Raw genomic sequence first — 23,420 nt, 5'->3', positions numbered from 1 at the left:
ATGTTTTAAAAAGATGGAAATCTTAGTTCCTGCATTAGAAAGTTTGATTTTTATTGTGCATTCCATTCTAGTTGATTTCCTAGTCTCCCAGATGATCGCCTGCACCAGTCCTAAAGTAAGATGCTTCTTCTAATGTGCCATTTTTGTTTTTTAGAATTAAAAGAAGAATCTTACTGCTAATACCAAAGTGGCTTTATGAAGATATTCCTAATATGGAAAACAGTAATGTTGTGAAAATGCTACAGGTAACCAAACACCATAAAATACAAATTAAATGGCAGCTGAGGCCAAGAGTGCAGCCCAATAATTAGAGCAGAATTTACATTCAAATAAATAAATGTATGTGCATATTTGCATAATTCTGTAAACATATGTAGAAATAAAATTGTGCATATTTCAAATCATATGTAAGAGAGATGAGAGAATGGAGCTAGGAGAAAAGAGAGAGGGAAGAAAGATACAATGCTATTCAAAGGAGGAAAGGGAAGTAGAAGATTGCCAGCCAGGTGCCAGGGTTACTGGCTGGCCAAGCAACCGGTAGGTGTTTTCAGGGACAAACGAAGAGGGCAGAAAATCTCAACAGAACGAGCCTCAGAGATACAGAGGGGCTTCTCTTTTACATGCGACTGAGAAGCAGGGGAATCCAAGGGAGACACCACTTCACTCCTGAGAGCCAGTGGAACCCAAGAGGATAAATGTGAGCAAACTGTGGCAGATGGTGTCACCAGGGGAGGGCCGGGTTTCCAGGTCCGCAGAGAACAGAAGGGTGACCGGGGAAGACCCTGCGGATAGAGGGGACTTTGCTGGTTATGGAGGAGTTGCTGCTGCTGATGGAGGAGGGGAGGGAATCTGCTACGTGAGGTGCGCGCCTCTACTTTCTGGCACCCTGGCCTGGCCATCAAGGGGCTCAAAACCCAGTTGATGGGACAGACACATCACCCAAGCACTGCAATGCAGCGATGCAGGACAGTGACAGAAATGAGACCACACATGACGAGAATACAGAGAAAACATATTAAAAGATGGGAAGGAGTTGCTCAGGAGAAACAGAGAACACTCAAAATAGAGACGACTCACATGAGTAAAGGCACAGAGGTGAGAAGAGCGTGCTGGGTGTTGCTTTATCGAAGCACTTGATGTGAGTGGCTGGAATGATCCTGGGATGGCGAGTGGCATCAGATCACAGAAGGCCTCGTTATGGGATAGACTTCATTCTGTCAATCAGTAGTTTTCAAACTCTGGAAAAAAAATTATTTTTAGCCTAGGAATCCTTTGTTCAAATGACAGGAGGAAGATGTGTATTTGTGAAACAAATAAACGTGGCTCTATTTGGAGCTCTCGTAAGCCCACTAATCAGCTCCTTCCCTAGCTCCAGGTAAGTCCCTAAGGCAACAGGTCTCGGCCTTGGTTGCATATTAGAATCCTGATTCCCAGGCCACAGCCCAGACTCGCCGGGGGAGGGAGGGCCTGGGGAGATCCAAGCATCGGCATTTTCCAAAGCTTCCCAAATGATTCCACTGTACAGCAGATGTTGAGAACACTGTCAGGGGTTGAAAATCACAGCTAAGACAAAGAGGAGCTGGTGAGGGGGTTTCAGTTGGAATAGCATGGTCCTAGGAAAGAGGCAGAGAGAGAGGGTCAGAGAAGTGCGCATCATGAAAGGTGGGCAATGCATCGGGAAGCAAAGCTACTCAGTGCTGGCTTCATAGAGGGTCTATAACATAAGGAGTGAATGCGTCTGTGGAATGTGACAGGGAGCAGACCACTGGTGGTCCCCATCCAGGGGTTCAGTTAGAAATGAATGGAACGTAAGGAAGTGGGGACTGAGGGTGAAGACCTTTGATGCGTGTGGACTAGAAGGAAAGTGAAGAAAGAGGCTATGCTGGCACATGGTCAGATCCTCTCAATACTGGTGGAACTAATGAATGACAGTAGCTCCAGAGTGGTAAGGACTCAGAAGCGTGTATGCACTAAACTGGACAGGCTTGAGAAGGACCAGCACAGAGCAAGGGGAGGAAACTGACCCAGCAAGACAAAGGGATGAGGCTGAAAGGTTTGCCTTGAGCACGAGGAGTTGTCTCTGGACAACTGAAGGAGAGAAAGGGTGTGGACGTGGCTGGTTTTGAAGGGGGAAATGCTGCCAAACAGTGGAAGGTAGCCCAGAACAACTGAACCCACGTGTATAATGAAGTACATAGTTAACAACCAAGGAAGGACAAGCATGTAGTCCCCAAACTACAGACAATGGACACTGGTCTTGATCTTCATCCCACTTAGTGGTTCTATCTTGCTTCCCTACTCGTTATTCTAGGAAACTGGGGACCTTCTGGGGCTCAGAGAATTGCCCCTGACCTTGTTGAGATCTTCCTCCTTTATGGTCCTTACGCTGGAATAGTCCCTGTTGCTTTTCTGTGTTCTTCACTGTGGTCTGACTCCCACCCACTCCTCTACTCAGCTGCCAGCCTCAAGAGGGGAAAACGCCCTCTTCCTCTTGGTTTCCTCAAGCATGTCTAGTTCTTTGGACTTCATCTGACCCAGGACTACACATCTGCCCCTCCCAACCCAAATCTGGCAAGTGCCCTGGGGAGGCTGAGCCAAAGAAAATTTGAATGATACTTTACGCTGCTTTATTCAAAGTCTTGGGAAGTCCAAGATCAAGACACCAGCAGATTTGGCTTTGGGTGAGCGCTATCTTGCAGACGGCTGCCTTCTTGCTGTATTCTCAGATGGCAGGCAGAGAGATCAGCTCTCTTGTATCTGTTCTTAGAAGAACACTAATCCTAGTCATGAGGGCTCCACCCTCATGACCAAATTACCTCCTAAGACTATCACACTGGGGATTAGGGCTCCAGCATATGAATTTTGGAGGGACTCAAACATTCAGTCCATAGCAGGTGGCTATCATTTTATAATTGTGTTGGGTGGGAGTTATTTGCCCTGCGAAGCCAGCCATCAGCTGGAAGGCCTCAATGCCTTTTCTTACCAGAAGAGTCATCAGGCTTTTGCAAAAAATAAAAGCTTTCTTTATCCACCCTCCTGATCGATCATCACAGACATGTCTGAATTGTGAGCAGCTGCACACTTTAGAACTACAGCACAAAGCATTTATTACAACCTTATTCTCAAATGGAAGGAAAATAGGATTTTCTGCACCCCTGTCCCCTCAACAATTTTCTCTTATTTAAGCAACAAAATGTTTTCTTGTAAGGCTCTAGAACATTAAGAAATATTCCACCATATTCCAAAATTTAAGAGGCCCTGAAATAATATGCAAATTAATATGCAAGAGGCTTCTTTCTCCTTAAAATTTTTAAATCAAGAAATGTGCTTAAAGCATGGATTATCTTTATTATTCCTTTGCTTCAGTCTTCTCCTGAGGGAATTTAACAAACATTTGGAATGGAGCAGGATAACAAAAGATGAAAGGAGGAAATTGTATGGGAAGAGAAACAAAATGAAGAAAAGTAAGGAGGAAAAGAAAGTCGAGAGAAAGCAGAATTCCAGTCTTTATTCAACTATCCAGTTGGCCTGTTTAAATGCCTTTTGTAAAATAAAACAATGTCTTTTCTTTCTAGGAAAAAAGTGAATTTATGAATAATAATTTCAGCGAACAGGTCTTATATGTCGATCCAATGATTACAGAGATAGAAATTTTTCTCCCAGAAGAAAAACCCATGGACTACAGGAAGGAAAAGAATACAGGCTCCCTGGAGACAAGAGACAGCCTGCAGAAGTCATTACTCACTGACACTACAGTTGTGTATATTCCTGACCCCAACACTGGGTACAAACCCCAGATTTCAAATTTTCTCACTGAGGAAAGCCATCTCAGCATGAATGATGAAACAGCTCCCTCAACTCTTAGACCACCAGCTGATTCCTTAGACCTGGGAAGGAATGCCAGGTTTAAAAACTATCCTAATTTTGCTTTTTCTATGTCAAGTATGAATTCACTAAGCAACACACTATTTCTTGAAGAATTAAGCCTCATTTTAAACCAAGGAGAATGCAATCCTCCGGACACGCAAAACTCAATAGAGGGGGAAACCGCCGTGCCTTTGGAAAATGCTTCACCAAATGAAACTGTTCCAGAGCAGACCCTGCTGCCCGATGAATTCGTCTCCTGTTTGGGGATCATGAACGAGGAGTTGCCAACTATTAATTCTTATTTTCCACAAAGTATTTTGGAAAGCCACTTCGAAAGGATTTCACTCTTAGAAAAGTAGAGTTGTATTGCAGTGAAAATTCATGTGGAAGAGTTGCCTTGCAATCTGAAGTTGGATCTCCACCTTACAAATTTAATTCTGACCTTTTTTTTTAGAGAATTAAGATCCAAAGATGGAACATACATCATGGTCACAAAAACAGCAGCAATATTAGGGACAACCCCTATGTTTAAAAAAAATCAACTATATCTTTTTCTCTTTTTTTTTAAACATTTTTTATTGATTTATAATCATTTTATAATGTGTCAAATTCTAGTGTTCAGCACAAATTTTCAGTCATATATGGACATATACACACTCATTATCACATTTTTTCCTCTGTGATTCCCTGTGCTATACAGTATAATCTTGTTTATCTAGTCTACAATTTTGAAATCCCAGTTTATCCTTTCCCACCCTCCGAACTATATCTTTTTCATGTTCCCTCATTGCAAGACACCAAACAGATCTCTCAATTGTCTAAAGTATAAAATAAAATGAAATATTGTGATAGTGAAATAAATGCTGAAAATAGTTCTTTAAAGTCAAGACATTAGTATTTGCTAGCAAGAGGAGAAGCAAGTTTAATTTTTATTTTATTGCTTAACAGTTCTCTTGAGTAGATAAAAATATAGTCCACAAATAACAAGATAAGTAAGGGGCAGAAACAGAGATGCAGTTAATTAACACGTTTGCTGTGCTATTTGTTCTACTACTTTCTATTCAGGTGTTAAGAATTTGATCTTCCTTATTTTGACTTTGGACTGAGACAGTTGTAAAACAGTCACGTGTGGAAATCATGAGATAGCTGTCTTCATTTCAGTTAAGAGTGATGGTGCTGAGCGACGGTACTGTACTTCTGTGGTGTAAGTTGGTGTATTAATTACACTGTAATAGATTTATTGAGCTAGAAGATGCAGGATCAACAAGGTGTGATTATTTCTTTTGCATTAGATATATGTCAGAAAATTATTGTTAAAACAGGTATTTAACAAACAGATATGGGCAATGCTTGCCACACTTGCCACTGCCCCACATCCCACATCTCCTGTTGACATTACTGACTCATCACCACATGCCCTTCTGCTGAGCCCTAAAGTGGCCTCAGAATCCTCTCACCACAATGCTCCCGATGGCCACAGTCAGTAAGGGCTGGGTCTGGAAACAAACTCAATCTGCCAACCCGGTCAGTATTGAAAGTGGGTGATCTTAACAACGTGAACTACATATTGTATGTCGAGAAATGGTACCCAGCAGCCTTCTCTATTATGATTAATTCTTACAGTCACGGGGAAATTTTTTCTAATGATCAGAACAATTTGAAAATTGGGTGGATACCCATTGAATTTCTTTTTCTCTTCTAAGAGCTGTCAACAATAATTTATATTCAGATTAAATAGTTTAATTTTATTATAACAAAGAAAGCAATCAATCAAAAAAAGATCAGTGTTCATCACACAGGCAAGCTATTTTGCTTTGTTTCAGTTTTTGAAAAAGAAAGAGTTTTGTTGTCATTAAGTGTCCCCATGAGGAGGCTGACCACACATTCTGGTTTATCCTGGTTTTTGTCTGATGTCCCAGTGTTAATTAGGACTAGTGTGCCCTTTCACTCTCAGAAGCATCTCTTTGGATCATAAATCATTTGGTCACTCTATCTATGAAGACTGTTTAATGCCCAACATATAACTAATTTGTCACAATTCATCTCTTTTTCTACACTTAGTCCTCTTTATTTTACTTTGTATCATTTACTAAAGCCATTTGCTCCTAAATGAATATTACTATTCAGTGTAAGAAGTATAAAAATCTCCTGCTGTGAAATTCTATTCTATTTATCTTAATATATATACATATGTATATATATTTGTTGTAGTTTACATATTCTGAAAGGGGGATATTTTAAATCACTAATTAAATGTTAATATTAAATATCTTGACTTGTAAATGACCATATGCCTTTGCTTTATTCTTACTTAACGGGAGAATGTAATAAAGCAAAGAGGCATGCAGTATTTGAGATAGAAATACCAAATAAGACCAAGATGAGCCTTTGATGTTTACCAATCCGATGAAGACATCTGTTAACAAGTGAAGAGTATTTTCGCAGTGTATTTCAGTATAATTGTAACCTGCCACACATCAAAAAAGCTTTTGTCAACCTTAAACGATTGCAGCATTATTCGATCTTCTGTGTGTGCTTTCAATGTAGTCAGTGCCTACTTTATAACTTCTCCTTCTTGTCCCCTGGAGTGTGTTCTCTTCCCGTGGTGTCTTCCCCACACCCACACCACCCTTCAGCACAAAGGAGACATGTCTAGTTCCATCTGTGCCATTGGCCCTTGTTGGTCTCAGTGGACTAAAAATCGAGGCTATACCTATAACCAAAGAAATGTGTCTGCCATTGCCTCAACTCAGAGAAAAGTTCAGCTGCTTCATCACAATGCAACCATGGTAAATGGAAAAAGGTTTTCTTTCCATGATTCTTTTATTCAACAAGTATCCACTGAAGTGTTGAATGCCCCTACTATGTACAAGGCACTTTGAACAATATAGATGTTAACAAAATCAGCCAAGTCCCTGCAGCCTTGGGGCTTATATTCTAGGGGCAAGAAGCAGATAATACATGGGGCCAAAACATTGACCTTAAAGTAGCTTACATTTTAGTGAGGAAGAGGGTGAGGATAGGAGATGGAGGAAGGCAGAAGAAAATAAAGAAGAAAAATGCCAGATAATAAGTGCTGTGTAGAGAGGTAAAATGGGATAACATGGTGGAGAGGGACTTGGTGGCTACTTGATGTTGGGCAGTCGGGGAAGCTCTCTCCCAGGAGGGGATGTTGACATTCCAATTTGAATCACAGATAAGAGCCAGCATGTGAGACCCAGCTTGCCACTGAGAAGTCCCTTCTGTAGAAGAATCCCCCAATGGTTAATGTTTCTGCTTCGTTCCCTCCTGGACAAGCTGCCCTTAACCCCAGCCCCCTGCCACCTCTCCCTTCCTCAGCCAGAATTTTCTGTAGATTTAGGGGCCAAGTGTGTATCTTTTCATCTTCCCATCTAGTCCATGTGCTTATTATTAACTTTCTTTCTCTGAGTCTCATATCTTTGTAAGTTGCTGCTTCCTAAACAAATATGTCATGCTTATTGGTGTGGGTTAAAAGGAAGAAAGTAGAGAGACATAGGGAGAAAAAGCCCCTTGAGATACCATTCAGAGGAAAGAAGGGGAGAGAGATACAAAGAAAGGAAAGTAGGTTAATATGCAGTGATGCTGAAGCAGAATGAACACCATGGTTCTGGACAATACCAGCGCTGATTGAAGGACATCCAATTTCCTCCGTTCCTGTATCTTCCTCACCCCGACCTCCCTTTTCTTACAAAGAAGCAATAGAGGGAGGAACAAGTGAAGTACAACTTTTGGGGTATCTTCTTGGCTGGTGTGTGTGTGTTTTATCCTTTTCTAAATTAGGAATCTGTTTTTACCAGAGTTAGAAATAATACTGACGCTGTAAGAAGGCTTATGAGTTTTAGTGTGAGGTTCTCAGGTGGGTTGCCATTTGGTCCTCCTGCTTCAGTCAGAAGGTGGTCCCTGCTCCTTTTCTTTCCTTATATTTTCAGTCATCCTCCCTTTGACATAGAGGCAACACATGCCTACGGCACAGGGGAAAGTTTTTCAAAAATAAATTTCAGCAAATTTCTCCCAGTGAAATCTGTTACTGAAGCCCCAAATGTAAAACAGGTGGAAGCAAATCTTCTGTTGAAACAGAGGCTGAAGTTCGTGCCTGTCCACCCCTACCACCGACCACCCCTCCCCTACAGCTGCCGCTGATGCAGCCCATCCGTCCGTGGGGTGCGGAAATCCAAGGCTGTGAGATCTCTATTCCACACCGAGGAGCCCCAGCCCCAGCCCCAGCCCAGCCTTGAGAAGCCTGTATCTCAGGATGGTACCAAACGCCTCATCTCAGCCACAAGGCTGCCAACCCGGGTGAAGGAAACCAGAACTCCCTCAAACCTCCCCGCACTCTGAACGACTGTAAAAAGGAGCTTTCTCTCCGAGACTAACAGAGGCCGTACTACATGCAATAATCAGCTTGTTTCTTTGCAATTACTTCATCATCAATGTCTGGGTTTTGTTCAAGTTTATGTTCTCTTTGTGATCAGTAAGAATAAAACATTGTGTTGTGAACATAATTAGATTTTACAAACCCAAAGACTGCCGAACTGCTGCAGTTGATCTCTTTATGAAGTAATTATACCAATTATATGAGGTGATGTTTTAATGCAAAACATTACCCACTTGGCAGACACTATTGATTTAAAATAAAAGAAGCGATTAAAAGCAATTTATGGATCTCTCCTGGGTAAAAGCATGAAACCAATATAAACTAATTGGATTCTGAGTCATGGAGTGAATTATGTACCACTTTCTTGGATGCTCTAGTTAAGGCAGTATTACAAACTCTAACAAAGGTTTGGTAGAATGTTAATATGTCTCTTTCCCACTGCTAAGATTACACCATTGAAAACCAAGTAATGTTTCATGTTAGGACCCTCACAGCCACTTTGCTAATTTCACTTTTCATTAATTTAGGATAAATACTCTGCATCTTTTATAGACAGAATTTCCATCAACTTTCTGAAGATGCATTTCCTTTATGTTTATGTTCAGGAAAACAACTTAATATCTAATTCTCATAATTAACATTTAGCAACAAATTAATAACTTATTCTTAAATGGTCCCTTTTTGTTTGGGGTAGGAAGAGGATTCTGGCCTACCTTTATGAGAAAAAAATTATGTATATATATAGACAAAGCAAGTGTTGCAGAAACATAGTTCTTGAGATCACTGGCTCAAAAATTCAAGCAAAACAAAGTGCTGTTTCTAACCATAAAGGCATACCTAAAATTAGTGACTTTGTCAGAGCACAGGAAGGAAATCATAAATAGTCAAACACTGGAACCCAAGTGTGAGATTACGGAAGTCAATAAACCTGACTGTTTTCTTTCTGTTCACATCCTGCCTGCGAATTTTATTAGAAGAAAGAAAGAATACAATAGTAAAATTAACATATATGTACATATATATATATTAAGGCTACATAGTAATTCATGAAAAAAAAACACTTTAAAAAAATCTAATTCCAATGTAAGTGAAATGAAAAGTAACAGTCCCTCTTCACACTCTTGCTTCCCGTGTATCACCCCAGCATTAAAAATAGTGACTCTCAACAAGTTAGTGCTTTTCTTTCAGTTTTTTCCTATCTAAATGGTTAACCTGCGGTACTATCCTATGAGTCATTGTTTTCACCTATCAGGTATATCTTGGAAATCTTCACATATCATAATATTTAACCTTATTCCTTTAAACAGCTGCATGGTATTCCACAGAATAAATGTGTTTATTTGCCTGTTCTCTCATTAATGGACATCTAGATCGTTTCCAGGTTTTCACTTTTATACCTGTTCCTGTAAATGAGTCCTCTTACATACGTCTGTACACATATGAGAAACTGGCAGGGAGGGATAGACGCCTAAACGAAAATAGCAAGAATGGGGAATACGAGGTCCCTGAGCGGAGGGGCAGGAAGTGTCAGCAGACGTGTGGACTGAAAAGGAGGCGGGAGAACGGGTCTAGGAAAGTTGAAAAGCGTGCCTTTCAGGACTGCTCTTGTCCACCTAGGAAGCAGCACCGGCCCTACGTTCTGATCATACTCGTGCTGTTTTGTTTCAGCACCAGGATTCCACAGAAAACACGCAAAATCTGATTTTCAGTGGATCCCGGCTGACGTGATACTTATTCCAAACCTCTTCTCGTCTGGATTTAAACAAAGTTCAGCACTCACTTTACTCTGGTATTTGATATAGAAGATTTACTTTATCTTAGTTTCCAAAATTGAAAGTCACTTGTATTTCATTAAATAAGTAGATTAGGATTTTAAGAAGCTGCCAAGTATCTGCAGGTTCACTTTTCCTTTTTCGTATTCATGGCACATTCCACCCAACGTGCTCCTGCCGAGATTCCATTTGGGTGAATAGAGGCAGCACGCGTAGAACATTAGGGGCCGGGAGGGAGCTTGCTAAAACGCAGAAAAGCAGTTCTAATGCAACAAACCAACCAACCCAGAAACACTCTGGAAACAAAATAGATGATAGATTAAGCCTATCCTTATAACTTTGATGAAATGATGATTTTTTAAAAAGCATTCTTTAAAAGTCTTACTTTTTCCCATTTTGTTTCTTTTATTTTACTAGGCAATGGAAATCCTCATTTAACAAAAAAAATTTGCCGAAAAATGTGTTGAACTACAAATATAACTGATGTTGCAAGCAGGTGGACTACACTTTCTTCTTTTATTTTCCCTTTAAGAGCTTGGATTGAGGTTAAACAATCAGGAGTTTTGAATTCTGAATGTACCACATGCCAAGTATGAGACCACAGACAATCACCAGAGTTTCATGGTCTCTCGCCTTGTCCTATTTTATGGGGCAGGGATACTGATCTTGGTGTACCTTGCAAAAGAAGATTTGACTGAGTTGACTCCCCTCTTCTTCCTGAAATTCTTTCTTCACTTCACTCCAAGGACACCTCAAGCCTGTGACCTCTTTCTCCAGCCTCTCATTCTCAGCGTCCTTTCTTGTCTCTCCTAGCCTCTCTATCATATGAGGGCTGGAGGCCCCACAGCTCAGGCCTTCGTTTCTCCTTCAGTGACCTTGTCTATTCTGTGGCTTTAAGTGCCATCTACATGTCATGAAAACACATTAGCCCAAACTCTACCCTGAACTCCAGACCCATACATTCAATTGTTTGACATAGCCATTTGCACATCCTCATGGCCTGTAAGACCCAATATAAGATGATCTCCCAAAACTTCTCTTCTCACAGACATCCTCGTCTCAGTAAATAGTACTGTCCTCTTTCAGTGGCTCACAAATCTAGGCGTCATCCTTGACTATTTCTTGCTCTCACTCCTCAGATCTACTCTATCAAGAAAACCCATCCACCCTACCTTTAAAATACATCCAGAAATTAAATCAATTCTTACTACTTCAAATAGACCAACCTAGTTTAAACCACCATCATCCCTTGCCTGGATTATTGCAAAAGTCTCCTATGGTCCCTCTCAATAGAGTAACTAGATGTAACTAGATGATCCTGCTAAAATAATGCTTGTCTGTTCAAAACCTGTCAATGGCTTCCCATCCCACAAACAACAGTAGTCCAAGTCTCTACCGTGACCAAGAAGCCCCTCCTTGTTTACTCTCTCTGTCCCCTGGTCACCTAGTAAACACCCCAAGGCCTTTGCCTTGCTGTTCCCTCTTCCTGGAATGCTCTTCCCCAAGGCCGTTGCATTGCTCACTACCACACTACCTTTAGGCCCCCACCTGGTCACTCTATCTAAAATTGGGACCTCCCTGCTATACCTTCTAGTCTCCTTCCCTCCTTTTCCTTTTTTTTATTGTACTCAACATAATCTAAAACTGAAAATACTACATATTTCATACACTATTCATTGCCACCCACTACAGTGTAAGATCCAGGAAGGCAGAAATTTTGTCTGCTTTTTTGCCCCATAAATCTCTAATGTTTAGAATAGTGCCTGTCACATTGTAGGGTCTGGGCCCTGTCATACATATTTGTTAAAAGAATAAATGAATAAAAATGGTTCAGTTTATTAATTCCATCTGTTTCCCATGAGAAGGAAAACAGTATTACATGAAGGCATCAAAGAACTTCCAAGCCTCAGTGTGTTTTCTGAGGCTTCTCCCGTCACTCTATTGCTTTATCTCCATCATTGTTGTTTCTCTCTAAGCTGACGCTGTAATTGATGAGAAATCAATGCTACAATGCAAACATATGCATTTTTCTTTTCAACTCTGCAGTTTTATTTCCTTGGATCATTTCCACATGACAGTTGTTTTCAACCACCTTTTTTGCTTTTGACTGAAGCCCTTACTTCACATAGATTCATATGGCAGAGTTGGTTAGTAACACCTCAGTGAGTAAACAATCTCTCTCACTTCTTCAGGAGGAAATGTTCCCAGCCACCACGCTAATTAGCCACCTCTGTCTGATAATCAGGAGCAGGAGAACTGTGTGGTGCGCTAAAGTAAATGAGCAAACCAATAGATGCCCTCACCTTTCAGGACATTAATTAAATAGCTTACTCATAAAAACAACAGCAGAATCCTGAAAGACTTGGCATCTTCATCATTGACAGGAACTTCAGCATAAAAAGAGTCACTAAGTTCTAACTAAAATAGTCAAGTAGAGATAATCCATAGAATGTACTTACGTTCTTGCTTGTTTATTATTGTTTTCAGCGCCATCTAATTTTGTTTCAAGCTAGCCTGTTAATTTTCTTTTTTTTTCATGCCATATATTTATATAATCCTCTCAACAATCCTTTGGTATTCATGCAATAGGATTAAAAATGATGATGTAGAAGAATATTTAACATAGAAATAAGTTCATAATAAGAATGAGTGAAAAGGAGTATGTGCAATGTGATTGTGTTTATTGCAGCAAAATAGAGAAAACAGACTATTCTCCAAATATTTATACTTATGCTTACAATTCTTTTTATACTTATAAGCTAGTTATAACCCTGTCATTTAAATATGTTAATTTTATTCTTTTGCTATCTTTATTTTTCTAGGTTTTTCTACAGTGAATATATATGGTCTAAGAAGAAACCTGTTTTTGTTTTTGTTTTTGTTTTTAAGATGTTCTTTGATTTTGCAAAGATTTACTTCAGGATTCCCGAACAGTAAATTCTCTAAGTACCTTTAGAGTTCCATTAGTAACAATATAAATCTATAACTTTTGCTGAACACATAAAATAGGGATTTAAATGAAGCATAGTCTTTGATTTCTATTAAGTTGATGGTATGCCTGCGGAATAAAAATGGAAAGAGTAGGAAGTTAAGCTTAACCACCTAAAGTTTGAAGTCTGACGATGGTGAAATTACAGTCTTTTAAGTGTTAATTTTGTGGGTGCTGGCAGTGAAGCTTTACTGTAATTAAGGAGAGAAAGAGAGGGAGGGAGGGAGAGAGAGGGGGAGGGGAAGAGGGGGTGGAGAGAGAGAGAAAGAGAGGAAGAAAGAGAGGAAGGAAATAATTGATTATAATACCATGAAAATACAGCCTGCTCGTTTTCTAAGTGAAGCTGGGGTTGGCTTGGTGATTTGGGCAGCGTGGCGGAGCTGGGGCACACCTCAATTTCCTGACCCCTATTCCAGAGCTCTTTTATAACCCACACTGACCTAGCTGTTTAGACATGGGCCAGTATCTGTCACCTGCCTACACATGAGAATTGCCTGGAGAACTAAGAATCACACAATCAAAACAAAAAGACCAACAACCCCTGAAGCCTGGTCACCACTGCCAGCCTCACCGGTGATTTTTTAAGGGTTCATCGGGGTATTTCATGCACTGCCAGCGTTGAGAAGCCGCCACTTTTTGCCTTTGTAGGTTGTTATTTAGCGCCCTTAGTTCTCCCATCACCTTGTCTTCTCAGGGACAACAGGTGCCAACCAACGGGAGCCCCTTCCCCTCACCACCACCTCATCTACAAATTGCTTTCACTCATCCTCTCTCCTTACTTTCATAAAACAGAGGAGGTACGCCTTTCCCCTGTCGGACTAGCCTCTCCACCTGGCACTGAAATCGCCCCCTCATCCTGTGCTTCCTTAGGGCTTGGCTGTAGTTAACTGTTTGTCTATCACACCCACCTTGTTTCCTTTTACCAGTGTCTGGCTCATAGTACATGTGGTAGAGACTTCTAGTCGTCTATTCAACATCCACGCTCACATTCTTCCTTACTGACAGGACCCCTATATTATTGAAGCAGCAACGCACCCACAGAAAGACATCTTCCAGCCTCCCTTCCACTACATGTGGCCATGTGACTGAGTCCTGTTCAATGAGACATATATAGAGGTTGTCAGAGGGATTTCCAAGAAATCTTTTTAAAAGAGACAGACACGCAGAGAAATCTTTTCCCCTTTCCTCCCCTTTCCTCCCGCCTGATGACTGGAAAGTGGACACGATAGCTAGAGCTCCAGCAGCCATTTGGGACTACAAGGTGACCTGGAGGATAGAAGCCATGCCCTCGAGATGGTGGAGCAGAAGGATGGAAGGAGCCCACATCCCTGATGGTTTTGAGGGGCTGCCCTGGAGCATTCACCTCTACTTCTAGATGACACTAATGTTTTCAGCTCATTGCTATCGGTGCTTCTGGTATTTGTATCTGAATTAATCCTTATGGATGCCATTGGTAATCAGAAATTATTTTTTCAAAGAATGGGTGGAGTCCACCCCTGTGGTGGTCATCTATTGTCTGCCCTCTTCCCTTTTCTGGGAACTGCCCCTTTCCTCCTATCCACATGTTCCTTCAGTGTCACCCTGGTCAGCTGGCTGTCCTAAGCCAAGGCAGGACAATCTAAGGGCTTCCCAAGACTTGACTCTGGTTGCAACAACTGGGCTAGAGGTGTACACCTGACCTAAACTGGACCAACCAAGGGCCTTCTTCAGGAATCTTAAAGAAACAGAGAGTCTTTCCAGTGACAGAATTTTAGATACAAAGTTCAGAAGCTGTTGATAGTCATGTTTTTTTTCCCCATGTGACCAGTATAAAAGGAGGATTGTCTACAGACAGAGAGCAAGAAGAATACACAGATGAACAGGGAAGGTCAAAGACAAGAGATGGAATGAGAACCCCAAATGCCCTGGTCTTAATCATTAATGAGGTTCGATTACGTTCATGACGCACAGTATAAAAGAAAACTTTGCAATCCAGTCTTCTTTTTACTTAAGCTACTTAGAGTTGTATTTCTGTTCTTTGTAATGGAGAGTTCTAATACACCCCACTAGGATTAAAAAGGGAAAAAAACGCTTTGTAGCTTGCTCCCAGAATCTATATGATTTTCTTTTAATAATGATTAGCAATGGCAGTATTTGTTTATCTTGTATACTAATTTACCAGAAATTGAACAGGGCTACTGCACAAACATGTGTTTGGTGTTGTTTTCAGTAAATTGTTAGTAAATTGGAGTTAAACCTCAAGCCATCCTGACAACATCTTCCTACACCAACCTCTTTGCAATTACAGACACAAGAATTGGCAGTAAATGCAATTCAGCTTGAAGAAAACGCCATAAAATTTAAAAGCCTGTGAAGGACCACTGGATTGCATCATCAACTCATCGTGCATCCCACCTGGAAGGCTAAAAGTAGACACGAAGTTCTAATGGTTTTGTTCTTATAAATGTTTATAATTGTCATCTGTCCATCTCAACAATTGCAAGCTATCTGAGAAGAGGAAAACACCTTTAACTTATGTGACTGAATGTGAGTAAAGTATGGCTGACCAAAATGTTTGTGCAAACTGATGCAAACTTCCTTTTTTATGACTACATAAACAAAAACTTTTTGCACAGTACCGCGCTTTATGTGGTATAATGTGTAAAAGAGAAAGCACCATATCTGTGTTTGTACAGAAACCAGGTAAACTTGTCATAAACTAGGGAAGAAATGACTTAAGTGTCACCTCCCACAACTCCTGCTGTGAACAGGCTTCGGGGCTACTAGGTGTCGTAACTATTAACACAAACTTGAGAGAAGCTAAATCTCAGTGCACAAACTAAACAAATGAGTCTCTGATACAAATAAGTCCCATGAATTCATATCATGCAGGGCTCCTCCCAAACATTATTTAACTTCCCAGCAACTTGGAAGGTATTATCAACACCAGTTTACAGCCGAGGAAACTGAGTCAGAGAGCTGATGCACCCTGCCAGAGCCATCCAGCTTGTGAGATGTGGAACCTGGGTCACCCCATTGCCACCATGTGCCTCATTCAGCACTGTGCCCTACTGTGAATTTCTCAGCTGGGGTTTAAATTGTTTCCTTAAAGTAAAGTTTGCCATGCAGGACTGGAGTTTTCTTCTTTGGAGTATTAATGTGCACAGCATCCAAGAATGTAACAGTTACACCAAAAGTACATTAAAGTCAGCAGGTGTGCGTAACAGAGGAACTACAAAAAGCACACCTACGAAACATGTTCAGATTCAGCAATAACAAACGATTTAAAAACTAGGCTTGACCACCAGATATAACACATGATCCTGGACTGAATCCTATGCCAGGGTAAGCATAAAGGGCAGTTTGCTATCAAGATTACTATTGGGACAGTCAACAAAATTTTAATATAGGCTGCAGTTTATTTTTTAAATGCTGTATCAGTATTAAAATTTACTGCATTTGATACCTGTACTGTGAATACTTAAAAACATATCTTTATACGAAAACACATTGGAGTATTATAGCTAAAGGGCCATGATATATGCAAGCAACCTGTCTCAGATGGCTTAGCGAAGAAACTGTATCTCAAGAGATATCGAATGAGAGAGAGAGAGAGAGAGAGAGAGGGAATAAGACAAAAGTGACATATTAAAAATTAAAATTAAAAAAGTATATGGTAATTCTTAGTATGTGTTATTTTCATGCTTTTTCTACAAGTTTGAAATTACTTAAAAATACAAGTTTAATTTTAAAAGAGCACTAGGTTTAGACCCAAGAGTTCTGGATTCAGGCTCAGATTTCCCATTACTCATCTGAGTGACATCTGCCATTTCACATAACCTCTCTGGACCATGTGAAATACAGAAGTTATTTAACTGTGGATTGGCATTTCATTATACGAATAAATCTCAGCTCATCCGTTCCCCGACACTGGGCAGCTCTGACGTTTTCAGTAAGCAGTTGTATACATGCTTCCTTGTGCTCACGTGCAAGCTTGTCCCAGAGCTGATCTACATTACCAACAGGGATAAACTCAAGAATATGAGAGCGAGTGAAAAGAAAAAGCACATAGCAAAAGGAAACATTAATGATTCCATTTATGCAGATTTTCAGACACTAAAATACATTGTAAGAGTATAGAAACATACACTGGATTGATATATAGCAGCTTCGCCATAGAGCTTAACTCTAGGGGGCAGGGAGGAGAGACAGAAGGGTAAGGTGGGCTTTAGTTGTCTCTATAAGATTTTATTTCTTAGAGAGAGAGAGAAACAGAGGGAAAGAGACAGTGAGAGAGACAGAGAGCAATGCAAGTGTTCAGCTAAAGTATCTTTCCGTCCTTTCCAGCTCCAACAGTCTAGATTTGAGTTGGATTTGTAACCTGAACAAACTTTATAACCTTTAGCCTGCTTATGAGTGTGTGTAGACTTACCAGAATTCAACAGGCACGTACTGAGAAAATACTTTATACAGGGCACTGAGCCACATTTCTGGTAGTCAGAGACAAGTAAAACACAGTTTGGAATGCTTTGAAGGGAAAAGAACTCTGATATAATAAAGAAAAAGCTTGGTTAATCATTTCCTTGAGATAATGGAACTTAAGCTACAATTCAAGGAGACGGTGAACATGGGGGGAAGGGTAGGTCTGGTTAGAGAAATGTTTTTAGCCGTATATTCCTGACGCAAAAACAGGAGCTTTTCATTCTTAGCATCGTTGGCTCAGTGAACCACCTAAGGAAGTTACACCCCTGAAGGAAACCTGTTATTACACATTGGAATTGACTGGTCCTCCATGAATAGCTACCAATTGAATAGCATGTTTTGAAACAGTAGAAAAACACCAAGAGAAAATATTTTTGATCCAGGACTGGTATCATTTAAAGTAAAACAAAGAGGAAATCTGGTAATTATCCAGTGAATTTCTGCAACTTGATTACCAAATTGGATAGTTCGCACAAAAAGCGTGTCTATTTGTGACTACACAAGATTACAGCAAGATGTATCTCTCTACCTCTGAGGGTCACGTTATGTAAACATGGACAGAAAGGGGCTTATCCATCCGGTCTGTTTTGCTACCAAAGAGCAGAAAACCTGACTCAAATGAACTTAAGTGAAAATAAGAATTTATTGCATCAGGTAACTAAAAATAAAATAAAAAAAATAAAATAAATAAATAAAATAAAATATATAAAATAAAATAAAATATAAATAAAATAAAAATAAAAAATAAAAATAAACAAATAAATAAATAAAATATAAATATAAATAAATAAATAAATAAATAAATAAAATAAAATATCCAAGGGTAGATTTAACTTTAGGTACCTCTTGACCCAGGAGCTAAGGTGATGGCATCAAGATTCAGTTTTTCCCCCATCTCTTGGCTTGTCCTTCTGCAATGTTGGTTTCATTTTCAGGTTTCATATGGTGTCCATGATCAGGTCACTCTTACTGCTAGGAGTCCTAGGGAAAAAAAGATGGTCTCAGCTGAGTAGTTCCTACACAAATTCCAATCTTTAGGGTGCTTGGAATGACCTGTGTCACATGCTTACCTCTAAGCTAATTAATCATTGTTGCCTGGGGATGCAGTGCTCTTGTTGGCCAGGCCAAGCCACATGCTTGGGAGTCAGGGGCAGGGAGAGCTCCACTCTCAGCACTTATGGAGGAAGAGGTGTTCTCAATGAACACTTCTTCCTACTTTAATGTACATTAAATTCCCAGGGGACTTCTAAAATGCAGATTCTGATTCAGGAGGTCTGGAGCAGGCCAGAGAGTCTGCATTCACAACAATCCTGGCCACATAAAACTCCCAGGGAGCATGCTAAACTACTGTTTAAGAACCACAAATATAGTTAGTCACAGGCTAGGCCACCTACATAAATGAAGGGGCACAGTGCAAAATGAACTGGAGCTCCTTGTTCAAAAATTATTAAGAATTTCAAGAATTGGTGACAGCAGAGCATTAAGACTCTTCTAAGTTGGGGCCTGTGCAACCTCACAGGTCACACGTCCAGGAAGCCAGCCTTGACTGCAGGCTTCTGTTTTGATCAGTGTGGGGCCAGAGCAGGATTGCTGTGAATTGCAGGAGAGAGGCAGATCCTGAGGTCCTTCTCTGCTCTTCCTCCAAACAGACCCAGCCTCATCTTTGAACAAATGTTGAGCGTTTATTTGAAAATCATCTCCCTGAAGGAGCCTCCGCTATTAGCCTGCTTGTGGAGGCCACAGCTCTCATTAGGAGAGCCCTGAAATGCTTACCCAGCTTCTTAACTGCCACTCATTTTATGCCCGTATTTGGCTAGATATTCTTGCTGTGTGTCCGAAGGCATCGCATACCTTCATAATCATAGCACTTAGCACATATTATTTCTGTTGACTAATTTAGTTGTGTCTCCCCTCCAAGAGGACAAGTTCAAGGAGGGCAGGGACGGTGCCTGCCCTGTTTATAGCTCGTTCCTCTAGTACAGTGCCTGGGAAAATGTTTTACAAATATCTATGAGTTGACAATTATAGTAATAGTTAATACTTTTGGCATTATCAGATGTTTAAGTTTTAGCCATTCTGGTGGGCGAGTGGTGGTGGAACCCTACTGTGGTTTTAATCTGCATTTCTGTGGTGGTGAACGAGGTCGAGCAACTTTTTTGTATTGATTAGCCTTATAAATACTTTCTGTATCAGCTGGTTAGGGCTGCCATTACGCAGTATCACAGATTAGTGGCTTAAACAACAGAAACTTATTTTGTCACAATTGTGGAGGCTACAAGTTTGAGATCAAAGTGTTAGTAGGGGTGATTTCTTCTGAGGCCTTGCTTTCTGACCTGTAGATGGCTGTGTTCTCGTCCTTCTGTGTATGTCTGTGTCCTAATCTCCTCTTCTTAGAAGGACACTAGTCAGACTGGATTAGGGCCCATCCTAGTGACCTCATTTTAACTTAATTACTTCTTTAAGGAGTCTATCTCCAAATTCAGTCACATTCTGTGGCACTGGGGTTTAAGACTTCAACATATGAATTGGGGGGGCATAATTCAGCCCATAAACCCTCCTTTGTAGAAATGTCCTTTGTCTCTTGCCCATCTTTCTTTTGAGTTGTCTGCTGCCAGAAGCTCTTTGTATCCTGGATTCCATCCTATTTGCCTTCTTCTCTCAATGGGCTCCAGCTACACGTATGTTAGACTTTTTATGATCTCCCATATGTCCCTTACATCTTTTGTCTCTCCCTTCAGTTTGGATATTTTATTCTGACCTATATCCAATTATATTTTCTCTTTAGCTGCATCCAGTCTACTATTAAATCAATCCAATCAGTGCTTACTTTTTACTTTTCAGTTCTAGAACTTCTTTTTGATTCATTTTTAAAGTTTTCAGTTCTCTGACAAAATTCTCCATGTTGTTAATTTAATTTCTGAAACACATTCCCATAGTTACTTTAAAGTCATGTCTAAAAACTCCAATATTTGTCTCCTATGGCTCTGTTTCTATTTTCTTTCTGGTTTAGGTCCATTATTATTTTTTGTAGGCTTCATTTTTTAAATTGAATTCTAGCCATTGTACATGAAGAAATAGGGAGGCAAGTTGAGGCTCCGGGTTGACTTTTACTTTGGGCAGGATGTTTGGCCAGATGCAGATCATCTTAATGCAATCTGGGATTAAAATAATGCAAAGCTAGGCCAGAGTTCTTGTGAAGCCTGTTTCCCACTTCCATTTACTCCTAGATGCAGCCCCCCAGGGTCACAGTTGAAGGCCAGGAGCGTTTCCCAGGGAACCTCTTCTGAGCTCCATCCTTTTGCTCCTCCATTTATTGTCCCTGCAGCTCCTGAGACTCCTCACGGAGCTTTTCAGTCACATGTTTGTCACGCATCTCTAAAAGGAAAGGGTCCAAATGCCAAGCTCACATATCTAGGCTTTTTTTGCTTCCAGGAGTTGGTCCTGCAAATTCTCATTGTCTTCCTGGTCTCTTGCCAGCTAGGTTTGGATGGGAAAAGAGGTAACCAGAATCAGCTTTTCAGAAGCTGACTTTGTCAGAGGATCCCACTGTCAGGACACGCTGGCTGGTCTCCTGAGCTGTGCTCGGGTGTCTCTTGGAACCAGTGCTACTGTCTCTTAAACCAGGAGCCCCATCACCAGTCTTAATGTTCTCCAACAGGCAGGACTGCACACACCGGGCGACAAGTGAGCCTTACAAATATGTTCTCTACAGAATCATTGCTTTAAAGGCATTTATTTTCCACAAGTCCTCTGCCCAATCTGTATATGTTTAAATTAGATAGTAAACTCCATCTTGAAGTCGGGTTGTTGTATGTAAGCCATATGGTCAAACCACTCAAGATGTCTATTCTCTTGCTCTTTGTATATTTCCTGCTCGACCAGTCCCTGCTCCACCTACACTCTACTCACATGAATGCCTTCCCCCTGCCTCAGCTGGTGATTATTCTAATTGTTAGTTCAAAATGGCTTCACCTGCTCGTTTACTAAAGGGAAACATCTGCTCTCGTGACGGTCATTAACCTGAGAAGCTGTGAGGGACATGCCCCAGCTGCTGGTTTCCCTGGTAACTGATAAGCCAACCTGACATCAATTCCCCTTATAAATGGTAGCCTCCTTCTCCCCAAAGTAGGGAGATTGCTGCTGCGTCCTGCCTGTCATCTGCTGTACACGGTGGGGTGTTGCTCCAGGACCTTTTGCTTCAGAAGTTTAAGATCCCCTGTCCAATAAACCGTTGGTGTCTCTGTCACTATCTCTGGACTCATTCTTCAGTCTTGAGGCTGGGCAACTACAAGGCTTGGAGGTCTGCAGGGTGCAGTCCAACATAAACACAGCGAGCAGCATGAGCACACCATCTGAGCAGCCTGGTGGGAGAACTCTGCCTCATAGCAGTTTGAAGAGTGACTATGCTGGAGTTGACTAGTTTCCCTCCAAAATTCATGTCTACCTGGAACCTGAGCATATGATCTTACTTGAGAATAGGGTCTTTGCAGATGTAGTTAATTAAGATAAAGTCATACTGGATTGAGGTGGACCCTAAATCTAATGACTGGTGTCCTCACAAGAAAATCATGTGAAGACATGAGCAGAGATTGGATGCTGCCACAGCCATGGAGATCCAAGGACTGCTGGGAAGAGACAAAGAAGGATGCTTTCCTAAAGCCTTTAGGGGGAGCATGGTCCACCTTGATTTCAGGCTTCTAGCCTCCAGAGCTGTGAGAGAATAAATTTCTGTTGTTTGGGTTATCTAGTTGTAATTCATTACAGCAGCCCTATGGTACTAACACAATGACTGACAAATTTAATCACAACTTCTCCCATTCATCGTATTAAATCTGAGACATTGTTTTAATTGTACTTGGGATGTAATTTATAGAGGTAACTGAGTGATGACATGAAGAGGACAATGCCACTGAAAAAAAAAAAAGCTTTTATTACTCATAGTTTCCAAGAGAAGGGGGCATACCACGCCATGAAGGGTCGCATAGGGAAGCTCCAGGATTGGTCAAGAGGCAGAAGGAGTGAGGGATGAGATGGCTTAGAGACTTTATGTGGTTTTCATGGGAAGGAACAGGCAAGGCAGAGTAGGCAAGTTTAGGGTTAGATAGTTCGAACAATTTCAGTAGGCTCTGGGCCAAATGGACAGTCTTTAGTTGTCTGGTACCTAGACAAGCTGTGGTTGAGGGAAGGAGAAATAGTAGCAATGTGTAGAAATTAGGTAAAGGAGGTGTTTAGGGATATGGGCTTTGGATTAACCAGTGTTAATGGACTGAGTGTTTGCATTCTTCCAAGATTCATATGTCAAAGGCCTAAACCCAGTGCTATGGTATTTGGAGGTGAGGGTTTGGGGAAGTAATTAGGTCTAGATCAAGTCATGAGGGTGGGACCTGCCTGATGGGACCAGTGTCCTTATAAGAAGAGGAAGAGAGAGATCTCTCTCCACGAACATGCACGAAGGGAAGGCCATGTGAGCACATAGCAAGAAGGCAGCCATAAGCAAGCCAGGGAGAAAGCTCTCACCAGGAACAAATCTGCTGGCAGCTTGGCCTTGTCTTCCCAGCTTCCAGAACTCTGAGAAATAAATGTCTGCTGTTTAAGCCATCCAGCTTATGGTATTTTGTTACAGCAGCCTTGGCTAAGACAGTTGGTTTGTATATGAAATGAGTGTTTGCAGGCAAGTTGCTGACTACCTTAGGAACAAGCTAGCCCTGGGAGGAGGAGTCTCTCCTTAGGTCTGCAGGGCCGCAAAGCATCACAAAGCACAGAAAATTTAAAACATGATTAATACAGACAGAAGTCACCAGAGGCAGAAGCAGCAGAGAGAATTTGAGAGAGAAGACAGAATCTGAAATTACTTCTTTCTCTTCAGAATCAAATTTCTTGAAAGAATAACCTACATTTCTTGTTTATTTTTCATTTACTCCTCACCAACTACAGT

At 40.9% G+C, this 23,420-nt stretch overlaps 2 protein-coding genes across 5 annotated transcripts in view; one reads left to right on the top strand and one right to left on the bottom strand.

Moving 5' to 3' along the window:
* IL23R (interleukin 23 receptor) overlaps positions 1–5,120 on the top strand; it is a 56,655-nt gene extending 51,535 nt beyond the window's left edge. For 3 of the 4 annotated variants that reach the window (XM_072974241.1, XM_072974239.1, XM_072974242.1), the window contains 2 exons: positions 155–245; positions 4,933–5,120. In XM_072974241.1, the coding sequence (XP_072830342.1) occupies positions 155–245; positions 4,933–4,947 (106 nt within the window). In that variant the 3' untranslated portion in view covers positions 4,948–5,120. Of the gene's footprint in view, positions 1–154; positions 246–3,575; positions 4,348–4,932 lie in introns of those variants that run through there. The other variant, XM_006205362.4, reaches the window with a different exon arrangement.
* The window catches only part of C13H1orf141 (chromosome 13 C1orf141 homolog), a 152,133-nt gene that overhangs the window by 111,874 nt on the left and 16,839 nt on the right, over positions 1–23,420 (bottom strand). The window contains exon 2 of the mRNA XM_072974236.1: positions 18,329–18,466. The gene's annotated coding sequence lies outside the window, so the exon portion shown is untranslated. The remainder of the gene's footprint in view (positions 1–18,328; positions 18,467–23,420) is intronic.

The sequence above is a fragment of the Vicugna pacos genome, chromosome 13 (genome assembly GCF_048564905.1).
Source record: "Vicugna pacos chromosome 13, VicPac4, whole genome shotgun sequence".
NCBI classification, from domain to species: Eukaryota; Metazoa; Chordata; class Mammalia; order Artiodactyla; family Camelidae; genus Vicugna; species Vicugna pacos.
Note: the sequence above shows the minus strand (reverse complement) of the source record. Positions and strands in the feature narration are given on the sequence as shown.